At 44.2% G+C, this 14,155-nt stretch overlaps 1 protein-coding gene across 1 annotated transcript in view; it reads left to right on the top strand.

The window, feature by feature from the left end:
• Nucleotides 1-2,298: 2,298 nt before the first annotated feature.
• Nucleotides 2,299-14,155, top strand: part of Syne1 (spectrin repeat containing nuclear envelope protein 1) — a 482,748-nt gene continuing 470,891 nt past the window's right edge. The window contains exons 1-2 of the mRNA XM_036168948.1: nucleotides 2,299-2,534; nucleotides 11,109-11,390. Of these exons, the coding sequence (XP_036024841.1) occupies nucleotides 11,324-11,390 (67 nt within the window). The 5' untranslated portion in view covers nucleotides 2,299-2,534; nucleotides 11,109-11,323. The remainder of the gene's footprint in view (nucleotides 2,535-11,108; nucleotides 11,391-14,155) is intronic.

Here is a 14,155-nt window from a genome sequence, read left to right as displayed (position 1 = left end):
GTGTGTTTAAGCAACAATTATTGGATAAAGGGTGCTGTAAACAACCTTCCCTGGTTGGGTGAAAATGGCAAGCCTTTTCCAGAGGTCTAAAATGAGCTCATTCCTTTTGTGGAGGATGAAGTTGAGCTGATCACAGCTCAATAAATCAGGGAGCCAGCATCAGCCACACAGGGGCAGTGTACTTGTCTGGTCTGAAAGAAGAGGGGTGAAGGACCATCAAGGACTTTCCCTTGCTTGGAGCTATGTTTCAGATTTCCCCTGTAATGTCTTCTTTCCCCGGGCAAGTTAAGCTCTGAACACAGAGGATATTACCTGTAGCTCATCTTCTTACTCCATTTTCAAGACCAGCTGAACAAATTGATTCTGTGACTATGGGGATTAAGAGGGAGAACCAAGATTATTTTCCTTTTGAGGGGCAGGTTTACAGTCTGCGGGTCACCTCGGAGGACATTATGCCGGCTGGGAACAGTCAGGCTCTGGTGGCTATTCCTACAGGACTGCTCTGAGCTGTGACAGGGAGAGGCAGAGGAAGGCATGGGTTTTCATTTCGAACTCTTACCTCCTTCAACCCAAACATCCTGAACCATCAGGTTCTTCAGTTAGAGTTTATTTCTGGGATAGGAATATGGTTAGTGGCAGACCACTGGCAAATAAATAAATAAATAAATAAATAAATAAATAAATAGAAACTCAAGAAAAGGGAACATTGGCTTAACTGAATTGTTTCAGAGTTTTGTTCCAAAACTAGAATAAATAAATAAATAATAAATAAAGCTATATCTGTCTCTCTGACAAATATGCAGACAAAGAGCAGCCAAGGGCAGGACAGGGTTCATCTGGCAAATGTTTCCAGGTTACAAGCCACCACTGCAGGGGAGTCACAGAGGTGGGAGCTTGGGGCAGGAGTCCACCCTATCCACAGTCAAGAGCAGCGAGAAAGAAATGAACACACCCACGCTGCCTCCTCACTAGCTCAGCTGTATTTCTTTACTATGTAGTTCAGGGCCAACCCTGGGGAATGATACTCCTACCTACAGTGGGCTGGGCAGGTTAAAAGTCCAATCAATCACACACAACTATGCCACACAGGCCAGCCTGATCTAGAGAATTTGGGCTCACCTTTGGAGCCAGCCATCATAGGTGTTGTTATTTTGATGGGATCTAGAGAACGGGGAATTTTTTTTTAAAGGAAGGTAAGTAGTGGGGGTGATGTCTGCAGGTGACGGAGAGAGAGGAGGAGATGAGGAGAAACCACATCTACTTTATAAAGCAATCCATTCAGTGAATTTAGAGAACAAACATGATTTTGTTTCTGTTGACAATTCAGAGGGGTTTTGTTATCTCTAAGATTCTTGCAACAGAACTTCAACCAGCCTCCGTAATCCTTTTGGACTTGGACTTCATTGTTGGTGAAAAAGGGCCGTGTTTGACTTTGCCTGGAAACCATCACAGCACAACAAAATAAATCTCTCGAGGCTCCTAGGCAACAGTGGGCTCTCTTACACCAGGAGAGGGACTCATGAAGGATTGTAATGGCTCCACCCTGTGAACAGTGGGTCCAAAGAATCTACTGATACTTTCAAAACCACCACTGTGAATAGCCAAGAATTAACAGGACAATGTCAAGCATCATTTCAAGAAATCAAAGTTTTATAAAACAAAGAGTACCAACATAGAAAGTCTGCCTAGACGCCATCATCCTTGTGACTGATTTGACAGCCCAGAGGTCAGCAGTTAGGATGCTTTCTGAGATAGAATAAGAAAGAGTCCATGGCACCTGTGCTCCTGTATATCCTTCCTGGGACCATCAGGAACCTCAGGGCCATTCCAAACAAGTTATGTTTAGAGGCCAGTTGTGCTGTGGAAGACATGGGCAAAAGTTAGCAGCCAGTGTCATGTGTCAACCCTAAGCTGCTGAGACCACCTTGTCCCCCAGGAAGGGGACCCCTTGGCAAAGGCTTGCGCAGAAAGTGGGTCACAGAAGGACTCTGACAGAGAAGAGTCAGTGGCCAAGCTTCTCTAGGAGGTAGGGAGAAGCCGGCAAAGCGCCTCTGGGTCCCCGCCCCTAGCTCTGCGCGGTGACCTGCACATCCTGGGGCTGAGGAGGGGGTGTGGCGGGCGGGGTTGGGGGCGGAGGTGTTGGGCGGGTGCTCAGAAGCTGAACCCCGCCAGGGCGACCTCCGCTGGCGACAGGAGCAGCAGCTGCAGGGGGCGGGAGGTGGGGGAGGCCTAACCCCCTGGTGTGCAGCCTGGAGGAGGGACCGATCCTCTAGGCAGGGAGGGAGGGCAGAGCCGCCAGCAGCCAGCGCAGAGCAGTGCGTGTGTGCGCCAGCCAGGAGCACCGGCCCACACCGGGCTGGAATTGTTGTACTCTGTCACCAGGGCATCCTGGCTCCTGCAGCCCTGCAGACAGCGCCTGAGCCCCGGTTACAGGGCCAGGGTAGCAGCGCATACCCGGAGCCGCACGCAGCTGGGAGGAGGCGTTCGCTCGCGCGTCACCTCGCTGCTTGGAACCTGAATAAGGCCGGATCAAGGTAAATAGCAAAGGTAGAGACAAGAGAGGAGAGAGATGGAGGAATAGACAGGTGCAAGGCAACACACTGCAGCAAGTTTGTGCTTGCACGCTGACGCGCCGCGAACCTCAGGGAGAGGGGGTGGCGGCGGTGTGTGTACGTGTGTGACACTCCTGGAGAAGGCGACGGGGAGGTTGGCTAGCCTCTTTGCATCTCGTACGTACATATTCCTATTAATACCCGCTCTCTGAGTTGTCATTTCCGCTCACTGCACATCCCCTGGGCGCCAGAGATGCCCAAACGGCAGGCAGCCACCCTCTTATTGTTACGGTCCTCACTGTTGCTACTATCAGATGGGAGATGCAAGCGTTGAACAAATTGTAGGACCCTCCCTTCCTCCACCCCCAGACTATTTTAAGAAGGGCTGGGGGAGGGAAGATGGGTAGCGGAGAGCCTAGAGCTTGAAGACTGCCTGGAGGCCCAGGAGACTTCCCTGGTGCATGCAGTTGCTTCCAGGCAGAGCCTACACTAGAGGGCAAGATAACTTTCATCTACTCTCCAAAAAGACGTTTTCCAGAGAGGATTTGCACCTCTGAGGGAGGAGTCCTGGGAAATGGCGGTTCTCAGGGAGGCAGGTGCATTGCCAAGGGCAGGACTAAAGTGCAGACTGCAACAGCTGCCAGAGGCCAATGGAGGAAACATCCCTGGGAAAGGAGGCTGGGTTTGATATAACTGCTTCATGCTTCAAGTTTAAGTCTGGTCCATATCAGGCCCATCCTACTGAGAAATGTCAACTATTCAACCCTAGCTCCCTGGATCGTATTTTGATGAGCTTTTCTGTTTGGGATGGAAAACTTTTATGTATCTGAAAATATCCTGTGAATGCTACAACCCCCGCCCCCAGTTACTTTTAAAGGCTCACTTATTTCTCTCTTGACTTAAGGAGAATCTACCTAATGTAGATTCAAGGCAACATTGGATAGGGGAGCCAGACCTATGCCATAGAAAACACAATTTTCAATCAGGCAAAGGTTATTAATATGACCTACATCTCTATGAAATGCTGATTTAATTGTGAGTCATGAGGACTGTTCTCTGTGAGAGGCCCTTTATTCTCCATGATAAAACAATTATTAATGTGGATAAAAAGTTCCTGACACCAGAACATGCAACTAAGATGCACATCCATTTTTCTTGTGTTTAATGTCTGTTTATATTACTTTGTGGCAGATGAAGAACAAAATGTGCCTGGTCATGACTAACTTAATATGTTTCCTGTTGAAGATAAAAAAAAAATATATCACAGAATGATTGTGATAGTCTTAGGCATTAAGAAACATTTGCTTACCCCAGGGGGTTACAGCCTCATCTGTATCTTTTTTAGCTAAGGACTCTTTACAAGCTGTCTCAAGATCCCCACTGCCCCCTAGGAAGAGCTCTTCTCTTACTCCCAGGGAGTAAGGTTCAGAAAAAGCTAGTTTACCATTTCCAGATCATCTAGAACTGCTGGCTGCTGGCTGCCTTACTGGGTCCTGCATTTTCATAATTACCCAGTATACCCAGCGTCCTACGAGGAGGTATGACTGGGCAGAACCTGAGAAGCCCATCACCAGGCAAGGTAGATGGCAAGCTCACAGCTCCAGCTCCGGCTGCCACACCCAGTGGCCTGCCTGTGACTGGCATGCAGGGCTCAAGGCTGGTTTGTGTGGACATCCCCCTCTTAACTACCGGTGCTTCCTTTAACGAGAATTAACGTTGAGCAAGAGGTGAAACTCATGCATACCCCAAAGTAAGAAACAAGGGTGGCAGATAGCATGGGGTGTAATTCATGCGCTGAGCTTAAATTCACAAAGGTTGAATCATGACACTGGTTTTCAGCTGGGCTGCCTTGTGATTGTTTTTTTCACGTTCTTATCTTTCTATGAAAAGTATCGTTTCTTATCATTATCCCAAGTAGTTCTTAATTGTGAATAATAAACAGCCCTTTCTGACAACCTCCATGCAAACATTAATAATATACTTTAGTAACCCAAGGGAGTCCTTTTCTGGTTTTAGCCGTCTTAATGCTTATTAATTCGTGCCAGTACTAATGGGTGGGCAGAGAAAAATGATTGTGTTTAAAATTGTGCATTATTTTGAACTTACTCCCATAACAAACTTTATTAGAAAGGAAAGTAAGGTAACGCCAGTTTAAATCATGGATTTCGCTACCTGTTTAGACATTTAACGACGAGCCACACTTCATTGTAAACTTACCTGCATACTTATGGTCTCGGTTCCTGGTTCCTGTGGATAAACTAGTGACATCGCGCCTGGTTAAAGCCTGGTTGGGCTTTCCTGCTACTGTCTCCCAGTGCTGAAAATGCTCCTTGTCCTGTGCTGAGGTGAATTTCCGCGACCCAGCACGACTTCTTCTACCGCCTTCCTCAGTTTACCCCCTTTTAGTTGCACACACAAGGCAGTGCTGGAGCGGCCTATTGTGCATTTTGAGTAGAGACGGGGACAATCGGCGTGGTGATATCTCATCACCGGGCTTTTCACAGGTGCTGGTGTTGAGAGGAGAGGACCCCTCAGCTAGAGAATCCAGATAACAGAGGCTGAACTGCCTCTGTCCCCTGCGACACCAGTACGGCAGATGGTGGCTGTTTCCACCCTGACCTGGGCGTCAACTTTACAAAGTCAGCCTGCTCTGTTTGTGTCTGCTGCTTTGCTACCCGAGCAAGAGGAGGGCTCATCTGCCCTGCTAACTGCGCTGACTGACTAGATATTGTACGACTCTCCCTCACAAATAGTTTCTTATTCCATATATTTCTGTGGAACAATAGACGTGGGAATCTCGCTTCTCTGTGTCGTAAGGGAGATATATGTAGCCACACCAAACCTCAGTGGTTTCTGGGAAGATGTGTAGATGGGGCAGGGACTGTCCTATCAATTGGCACACAACCCACTGGTGATACCCTCCCTGTCCATCAATCTTCTGATGTCCTTCGTGTCCATCAACCCACTGATGTCCTTCCTGTCCATCCCAATCACTTAGCCTTACCTCCCATCTCCACATCTCTCATCTCATAATCTCTTGCATCTGTTGAAAACCACCTTTCTTGCAAAGTGAGATAGATCAGGGTGGTTCTGGACCTGCCCTTCACGATGTGCATAGACAGTTCATGCTCATGTCTGTTCCTGCAGAGACAGTCTCTTTAAGGGCCTAAGGACCACGAGTCTATAGTTGCCTGGCTGTCACTTATACTATTGGCAAGCAGAGTTAGGAGCTCTCTCCTAATTTTGGCTGACTTCTTACACCAGGTAGAGAAAACAAGGCAAAGGAAAGAAAAAGAGAAAACAGTGATTTTTTTTTTTCAGAAGCTGCATGCCAAATGTTACATATGTGCCTCCTAATTTATTTTGGCAGTGATAAGGATGAACCCAGGGACTTATGTGGGAGGCAAATGGCCTATCACAGAGTCTCACAACCCCAGTCCTATGTTTACCTTTCCAAGACTTAATTTAAGCAGGATAAAATGAAAGACAAGTCTTCACAAGTTAGCTCTACATTATTGGTAAGGAAGCAAGGCTCACAGTTTACGCTCCTTAAGATTGTGTGAACAGGGTTAAGGAGATGTTGGTGAAATGCTTGCTACAGAAGCATGAGGATTCTTAGAGCCTACCTCAGAGCCAGGCACCATGGTACGTGATGGTCATAGTAGGATTTGTGGGGTTCACTGGCCAGCCAGTTGAGCTGAATTGATGTAGGTTTAGAGAGAGATGACATCTCAGAAAATATGGTGGAGAGTGACTGAACAACACCAGATGTTGAGTTTGGCTTTTACACACACACACACACACACACACACACACACACACACACACACAGGCTCATCAGCACATACAGAAGCACATGAACACATCAGAGATCATACGAACAATGCCAGAGTCAGCTCTAGGTCTTCCTTTGCCAGAGTTTGCACATTTTCTGGAACTTCATCCTCTGACAAGCTGTTGTTGAAAACTTCCACATGCAAGGTCCTCCCAAAACTACCCCGCTAGTTGGCACAGAGTGGAGCTTAGAACTCGAATTTCCAGAATCCCAGTCTCTCTCTTTTTTAAAGTTTCCTTTTCATTAATTTGAAATTTCTTAGTAACCACATGACCCTGTTGTGCCAGTCAAAAGCAAGCAACGCATAATTTCGCAATATCGGGGGCACGTGCACAGGCAAATGATAAAAGTGAAGTAGTTTATCTCGGCCCTGAGAAAGGAAGGATGTTGCACTAACTCTGTGTTAAAGAGGAAGGGTTCTGTGGGGAGGCGTTATTTCATAGACACCAAATAGTATGCACTTGATGAAATAATTTTTAAAAAATCAACATTGAATGTTCAGCACGTGTCCATGGCTATAGTTGGTGTCAATGGGTGAAAGGGGAAGGCAAGAAAAGTTGAAGTCCTGGGATTAGGGTGTAGTTTTTAACATGTACAAGGTCCTAGGTGCCAGCATTAAGGAAAGCAAACAGAACATTTTCCCGTCCCTATGCCAGTGATGCTGGCAGCCTTGTTAGAGTGAAGCAAGCTTACGGTGTGCCAAGAATGAGCCAACGTGTACTTACCTTCATGTGGATTATTGCCTCTAAAGCAATATGGACTGGGGCAGCCAGAGAAGGCACAAGGCAAATGGCGTCCTAGGTGAAGTAATTAGTGATGCCGTTTCTTTCTTCTGCTTGGAGTTTTTACCGAGGGGTGATACAAAGGGACCTTAAGATCCCCCCAAATATTACTGATTGCACCATGAATCCTTAGTGTCTCTAAGACACCTCAGTCTCCTCTATCCACCATGGGGATGTATCTTCCCAGATCCCATACTCTTGGCACTCTCAGACCTGCCTGCCTAGTCCTAGCTGACCCTTCACCAAGGTTTGTAAAGTTCACTTCCTCCATATTTCTTCAACTTTACCTTCTATTCACTGTCTCTCCTACCTGTCTCCCACCTTTATTCCTGAGATGTCTTCCTTACCCAGCTTCCTGGGTCTTCTAACCTTAGCCACCCCAAAAATAACCTTGAAAATAGCAGTCAGGTTGGGGATGTAGCTACGTTAGTGAAGTGTTTAGCTAACAGGACCAAAGTTAATCGTTTTGATCTCTAGAATGGCACAAATGATGCATAGTAGTCGTAGATTCTATAATCCCTGCACTGGAAAGTAGACACTAGGAAGATAAGTTCAAGTTATCCTCAGCTACGTATCAAGTTGAAGGCCAGCCTGGGCTCCATGAAATCCAATTCCAAACATACAAGCATCAGTAGAGGTAATTCTAAATGATATCTTCTCGTTGCTGGCCCAGGCTCCCTGACTGGCTTCTTAGTGAGAACCAGAGCCACGCTTCTGAGCGTGCGTGAAGGGCCTTCTGCCCTTTTCCTCCACCAAAGCATAGTACTTCAGTAACAAGAGTCAGAGCATAGTACTTCAGTAACAAGTAGTAGAGCATGGTACTTCAGTAGTGAGGTACCATGCTGTTTCTTATGCTAATGCCTTTCCTGAACCAGGCGCAGCCTGGGAAGCAGCTTTCATCTTTTCACTTGATCCATTCACCCAGACTCAGCTTAGATGTTAAGTCCATCTCAGGACATCATTCCAGAACCCCGAGATTGGCATAGTCCCCATCTTCCGTGTCCCTGTAGTTTTACATTCATACTTGCTCCTGGGATTTTTTAAAATGTCTCTTCTGCATTTTTCTCTCACTATGTTCTACACTCCTCAAAAATAGGTTCTGTGCCACATTTATCTGTGTGGTCTCAACTCGGAGCTCAGGATTTCAGAATGTGTGAGCTGTGCCATGGCAGCAAAACTGGGCACATGTGAACAGAAGCAGAGAAATCATAGTTTCGTGTGGGGAGAAGTGGGATCAATTTATTCTAGGGTTAGTCTTTTTGTGACATGGATATGAACAAGAGGAAGGAGAGAGATGCAGTGATTTACAGAAAAAAAAAAACCCATAAAACAACAACTTTTAAACTTGCAATCCTGGGGAGAAAGTGTGGCGCTGCCTTAATCATCTGTGAACTCCAGAGCTGATTAGGTATGGGTGTAGTAGGGTAGCCAGATCGAAACAAATTTCTGTTTTAATTTTTTTCTTAGTGTCTGGGATTAAACTAAAGGCTTGCACAGACTAGGCAAGCAGCCTAGTACTCAACTTTATTCCAACCCAGTTTCTTCCTTCACCTCTACTGTGTGTTATGTATAGTGATATCAGCAGATACACACATGATGGGTAGATTCTAGATAGGTAAGTCGACGTGGATGGAGATCATGGAGTTATAGCCTTGCATTTTAAGGAAGCAGACTTTCTAACCCTTCAAGGAGTGAATTATGAGGAGGTCCCCTGAAATGCTTCTCCTACTTCTGGTCTGCCAATTACAGTAGCTCTTGTATGTAGGCAGGTGGAATGCTTTTCTACAGGAGATACGATCTGTTATTGGGTTGAGGTATAGGTCATGATGCATGGTTTTATATATAGTTATTTCTCCCCCTCTACACCTCTTGAAGATCCGCCCACTGAATGATACATCTCTCACTTTCAAGATGCCAAGTGCGGAGTCCTACTCCTTATACATATTCTTTCCAGTAGCCTCTGTCTCCCTAGCTCAGTGGGTCTCTGTCTCCTGAACTGAAGTGAACAATTAGTGAGGTCTTCCTCTTCAGCACACCCTTTTGATAGTTGAACACACATGTAATGTTTTCCACCCTTTTGCAGACAGTCATCTCCAAAAGATACAACCAGTTTCACATTGCTGCAGTTCCAACCAGAGCCCAATATGCATGAGTATTTATAATGTCACTGAAAATAAATAACAACTTGTCACTGTGTCTAATTACTTGCCAATCCTTTATTCACTCATTATATATTTTTACAGCACATGTAGATTCATTCCCCTCAAGCAAATGGAACATCCCGTGTGTGTGTGTGTGTGTGTGTGTGTGTGTGTGTGTGTGTTGTGCTTGCTTTAGACTTTTTATGTGGCTATTGTCCTTTTTCTCCCAGCCCCATCCCTGTTTTCTCTATCATCATCATGTCCTGGAGATGCAGAGTGACTGACCATAAAGATGGGCTGTACCCAGGCCTCAGTATGACCTTCGTTGAGTTTCTGTCTCTGGAGGCATTACTCTTCCCTTTAATTATCTTGTTCATAGCAAGACTTTGTTCAGCCTATCCCAGGGTTGAGAACCCCTTGTTCACAGTACATTTCTCAACGTCAAGGTTCCACTAACTACTTGCCTACCTCCTTTTCACCACCTAGAATGAGAGTGAGCAATTGCATCAGCAAAGCAGAGAATCGAGAGAGGTGTTAGACAGACAATGAGCCATCTGGTTAACTCACCCTATCCCAGTCTTACTATTTACTTTGGAATCTTTCTGTCTTAGGGAGAAAAAAAAATTAAGCCAGGCCTAATTTTACTTGCTAAGATGAGAATATTTGGAAGTCATATTCAGAGTGAAATAATTTATATATATATATATGTTTTGTTATTTGTTTTAATTTTTGAGGTAATATCATGTATCCCAGGCTGGCCTAGAAAGCCTTTCCCTTCATTCCCCATGTAGACAGTGATGACCTTGGATGCATGGTCATCTTGCTTCTCCATCTTGAGCACTGGAATTACAGGCCTGAGCCACGATGCTTGGGTTATGATTGGTGAGGACTGAACCTAAGCCTGTTCATATGCAGACAGTCAGGCTGCCAGTGAAGCTACACCCTTAGCTCTCTCTATCTATCCTGTGTTAATTCATCTGATTGTTACCAGAACGATATCATTCTTGGAAGGTATACAATGAGACAATACAAAAAAAAAAAGGTCTCTAAAACAATTAAAATAGCATAGATAAGGGGATATCTAAACATCAAGAAATGAGGTTCAACATTTTGATTGTAAGTTATAAATTAGTAAATTTTCACTTTAAAAAGCAAACAGTATAAACGAGCCTCTCTTGTGGAGAGTACATTTCTCAATGTCAGATTCACTAGCTGACTTGTTTCAGGCAGCCTACTTTCTATTTTATTTTATCACATACTGTATTAGTTACTTTTCTGTTACTGTGATAAAACAGCATGACTGAAAGGAACTTAAGGAGAAAGGGGCATATTTTAGCTTATGCTTCCAGAGACATAAGCCAAAATGCATCGTAGTGGGGAAGGTATGGCATGGTAGCAGGTGTGGGAAACAGAGAAATCACATTTCATCCATACAAGGAAGCCGAGAGAGAAGCCAGAATGTGGAGCGAAGCTATTAACCCTCAAAGCCCATCTCCACTGATATTCTTCCCCCAGCAAGGCTCCGCCTCCTAAAGGTCCCATACCCTCCCAAATAGCACCACCAAAGGGGATCACCTGATAAATATGTGAGCCTATGCAGGATGCTTCTCAATCAAACCACTGCACATAGCACAGGAATTTTAAAGCTTGCTTCATGCTTTAAGCTTTCTAGTGTTTTCTCTATTAGTTGTTTCCCTTGATAGTGAGACATTATTCGAGTGGCATAGGGGATCTTCTCATTTTGCTCTGACAAAGGTGGATGTTTTCCATATTGTATTTTTGTTGGTTTGTTTTTCAGGTTTTTGAGTCTACCTAAGAACTCTCTCTTAGTACAAACGGAGAACGCGGTGGCCCACTGTGTTAGAGCGCTGCCTCCTCACTGATCACCATGAGTACTTGTGGTTTGCCTGAGACTTGAAGGCTGTAGACAAGACTGCATAGGTCATCTGAAGCAGCGTAGTGTCACCCTGCACTGAGCGACATCATTGGTGTTCGTTTCATGCTACATGAACCATGGCAACCGCCAGGGCATCGTCAAGATCCCATCGGGATATCACCAATGTGATGCAGAGGCTACAAGGTGAGCTGGAGATGCAGTTTTTAAATACGCTCAAATAAAAGTCTCAGTTTATCTCAGAATATCTTCTTTTTTTCTTGGTCTTTCATTCAACTTTATGGAGTTATAGCAAAGAAGAGACTAGACTGGGTGTCTTTCGTTTTAGTATTTTTAATAAGTCCATGCTGTCTTGAGATGTCATGCACGTCATGTGCAAAGAAAAGAAAGATACAGCTCATTGTGATTGTGTCTCTGCTTTAGTGTCCAGTGGCAAAATCACTTATGCTAGTGCTTTCCTGATAGGGTTGCCATGGTAATGCTGGACAAGCAGCTCCCTGTCCAATCAGAGACCCAGGGTCACTGAGAACTTCCAGTCAGGAGCCCTAAGCTTGTGCTTCTCTGTCTGTACTGATTGATTGTGGTATCAGTATTAGTTGGACCTCCCTCCTGCTTATTGTTGAAGAATCTGTGTCCAATAAAATGACAGATCTGGCTGAAAATAGGACATAGACCGCCCCTGCCCCCCCCCCCAAGACTGAAAGTTCTGATGGGTTTTATTCAGCATCCATGATCTCAGACTTGAGTTGTGTGTCTTGATCTGTGTAGATGGAATTGTGTTCTTTGACTATATGTCTTTGCCTGTATGCCTGGGAGAAATTACTGAATCATATCATGCCCCAGTGGTATCATTTACAAATGATGGAAAGGAACCTGATTAAGACCCCTCTCAAAATGTGCAGAAGATTGTTTTGGTCGTGGAAGATTTACCTATGAGTTTGTTAAAGGTGAAATTTTCTAGCTGAGATACTTACTGACAATAAAGAACAGATGTGGAAAGATTTGAAGGGACTCCTGCAGGGTCAGATTACAGTCTTACTCTGTATTCTTTATTTTGTCCTTGGTGAATGACAATTCCTGTTATGGAGGCCTTGATGGGGCTGAGAGAGACGGGGGAGTATTTATGCTTTAATGTTGCTTTGTTACTTTTTGTAATGGATGTATAAGTGGCTTTTCTTGAGAAATCTGTGCAGGAGAGAAAAGAGCTGAGGCTCCCTCTCTACTCCACACCAGGTCTGCTTGATGTCTATGCATTTACATGTCCCATTTGCAAAACACAGACCCAGTCCCCCACTCTTGGACCCTTCCAGGACCATGTTATAAAGCTCAAGGATACACTATATTAGATGGAATTTGTGATATAATTTATAAGTGCTGTGGTATGGTGAATTATTCAGATAGTCATAGAAGAATAATAGCTTTATGATGTGTCACATTTGTTTTTCATTGTTTAGGTTATTTTCAGAAGATTGTTAATGGTTTTATGTATTGAGTGCTGTGTAAAGCTGGCAGTTTTGTTATATAATTGAACGACTATACTTGTACTTTTTTTCTTGTCAAAGTTATAGAAAGTCAGAAGGATATCTGACAGTCAGAATGCTGAACCTTGAAATTTGGAAAGAGAACATTTCTAAGCATGTATCACCTTGTCTGTATAGCTGATTGATGGGCAGGGGTGTGAGGTCTGCTGCAGAATGTCACCTCTATCAGGCTTCAATGGAAGAAAGAGGGCAGGATGTGAAAATGATCGTGCTGGCTGCCTGCTACCACATTGATCTGCCGGGTTAATCCTGCTGATTCAGCCAGCAAAGGGCATTTTCTGTTCTCATTGTATGTCCCCAAGATGCTTTGCATCCACAAAGGGTTAGCCCCTCTGGCAAAGGAGAAGAGTCATCTGTCAAGGGGATTTGGAAGCCCTGCTTACTCATTGGAGCCTACTGACAAGTGACCGAGATCCTCATAACTGAGGACTGGCATTATCAGCCAGAAAATTAAGACCAAAGAAGAAATTAACTCAAGGAGAGATGAATTTGTACTAGTTTAAACATAGCCAGAGTTACTGTTTTCAAAGTTAAAAATCTATAAGAATATTATCTAGAACCCTCATTTTCATTGCCTTGGTAGATAACACATATTTTTTTAATCCCTCCCCTCAGATTTTATTTTCACTTCAGAATCATGAATAACCAATAAAGAGCAAAGGACTTCCAACAATGGCAACGTGGCTTTGCCCTCTTGCTTACTTTATCTATAGCTACGTTGTTGACTATTTTCTTAGCTTTTAATGTGCAGTCCCAGCTCTCCGAATTCAAGTGCAGACACAGATTGTGACATAATTCTGCTGCTACTGTAGCAGTTCAGTCTTTCACCTTTGCCAATATTTGTGCCTGTCTGAGCATAATGTTTTAGGCTGGGATCCTGAATTATGGATGAGCAGCCAGACTGCATTGCAGAGTTCATTTACGCGTAAGAAAATAAATGTTCTATAACTTAGTCAATCAATTTCTATCTAAGCTTACAGGAAAACATGGGAAGATATCATATAATATAGACATCTAAGCATTTTAAATGCATAAAATTAGTGTATATATTATATATGTATGTATATATTTTAAATGCTAAGAAGACACACTTAAGTTCCTGGGATTACCTTGGGTATACTGAAAAAAAGTGTCTCAACCCTTTTGTTTACCAATATTTTTGTAGGCAGAGACCGTATTTTAAAGATCTCTTCATAGTGCCTCTGGGTAGCATTTACTTCGAATATTTGTTGACTTTTCCAAGCTACTTCTCTTTTACTTAAAAATGTTGAATTTCATGGATTTCCAGATGAGTATGCCAATGACGGGGTGGTACTGGTGTAATCTTACAGAACAGGTGCTAGTCACTCCAACAGATGGCAATCAGCATGCTAAACCACATATGAAAAGAGGTCTCATAAGTGTGCAACG

The sequence above is a fragment of the Onychomys torridus genome, chromosome 19 (assembly GCF_903995425.1).
Source record: "Onychomys torridus chromosome 19, mOncTor1.1, whole genome shotgun sequence".
Lineage (NCBI taxonomy): Eukaryota > Metazoa > Chordata > Mammalia > Rodentia > Cricetidae > Onychomys > Onychomys torridus.
This window is presented reverse-complemented; position numbering and strand designations above follow the sequence as displayed.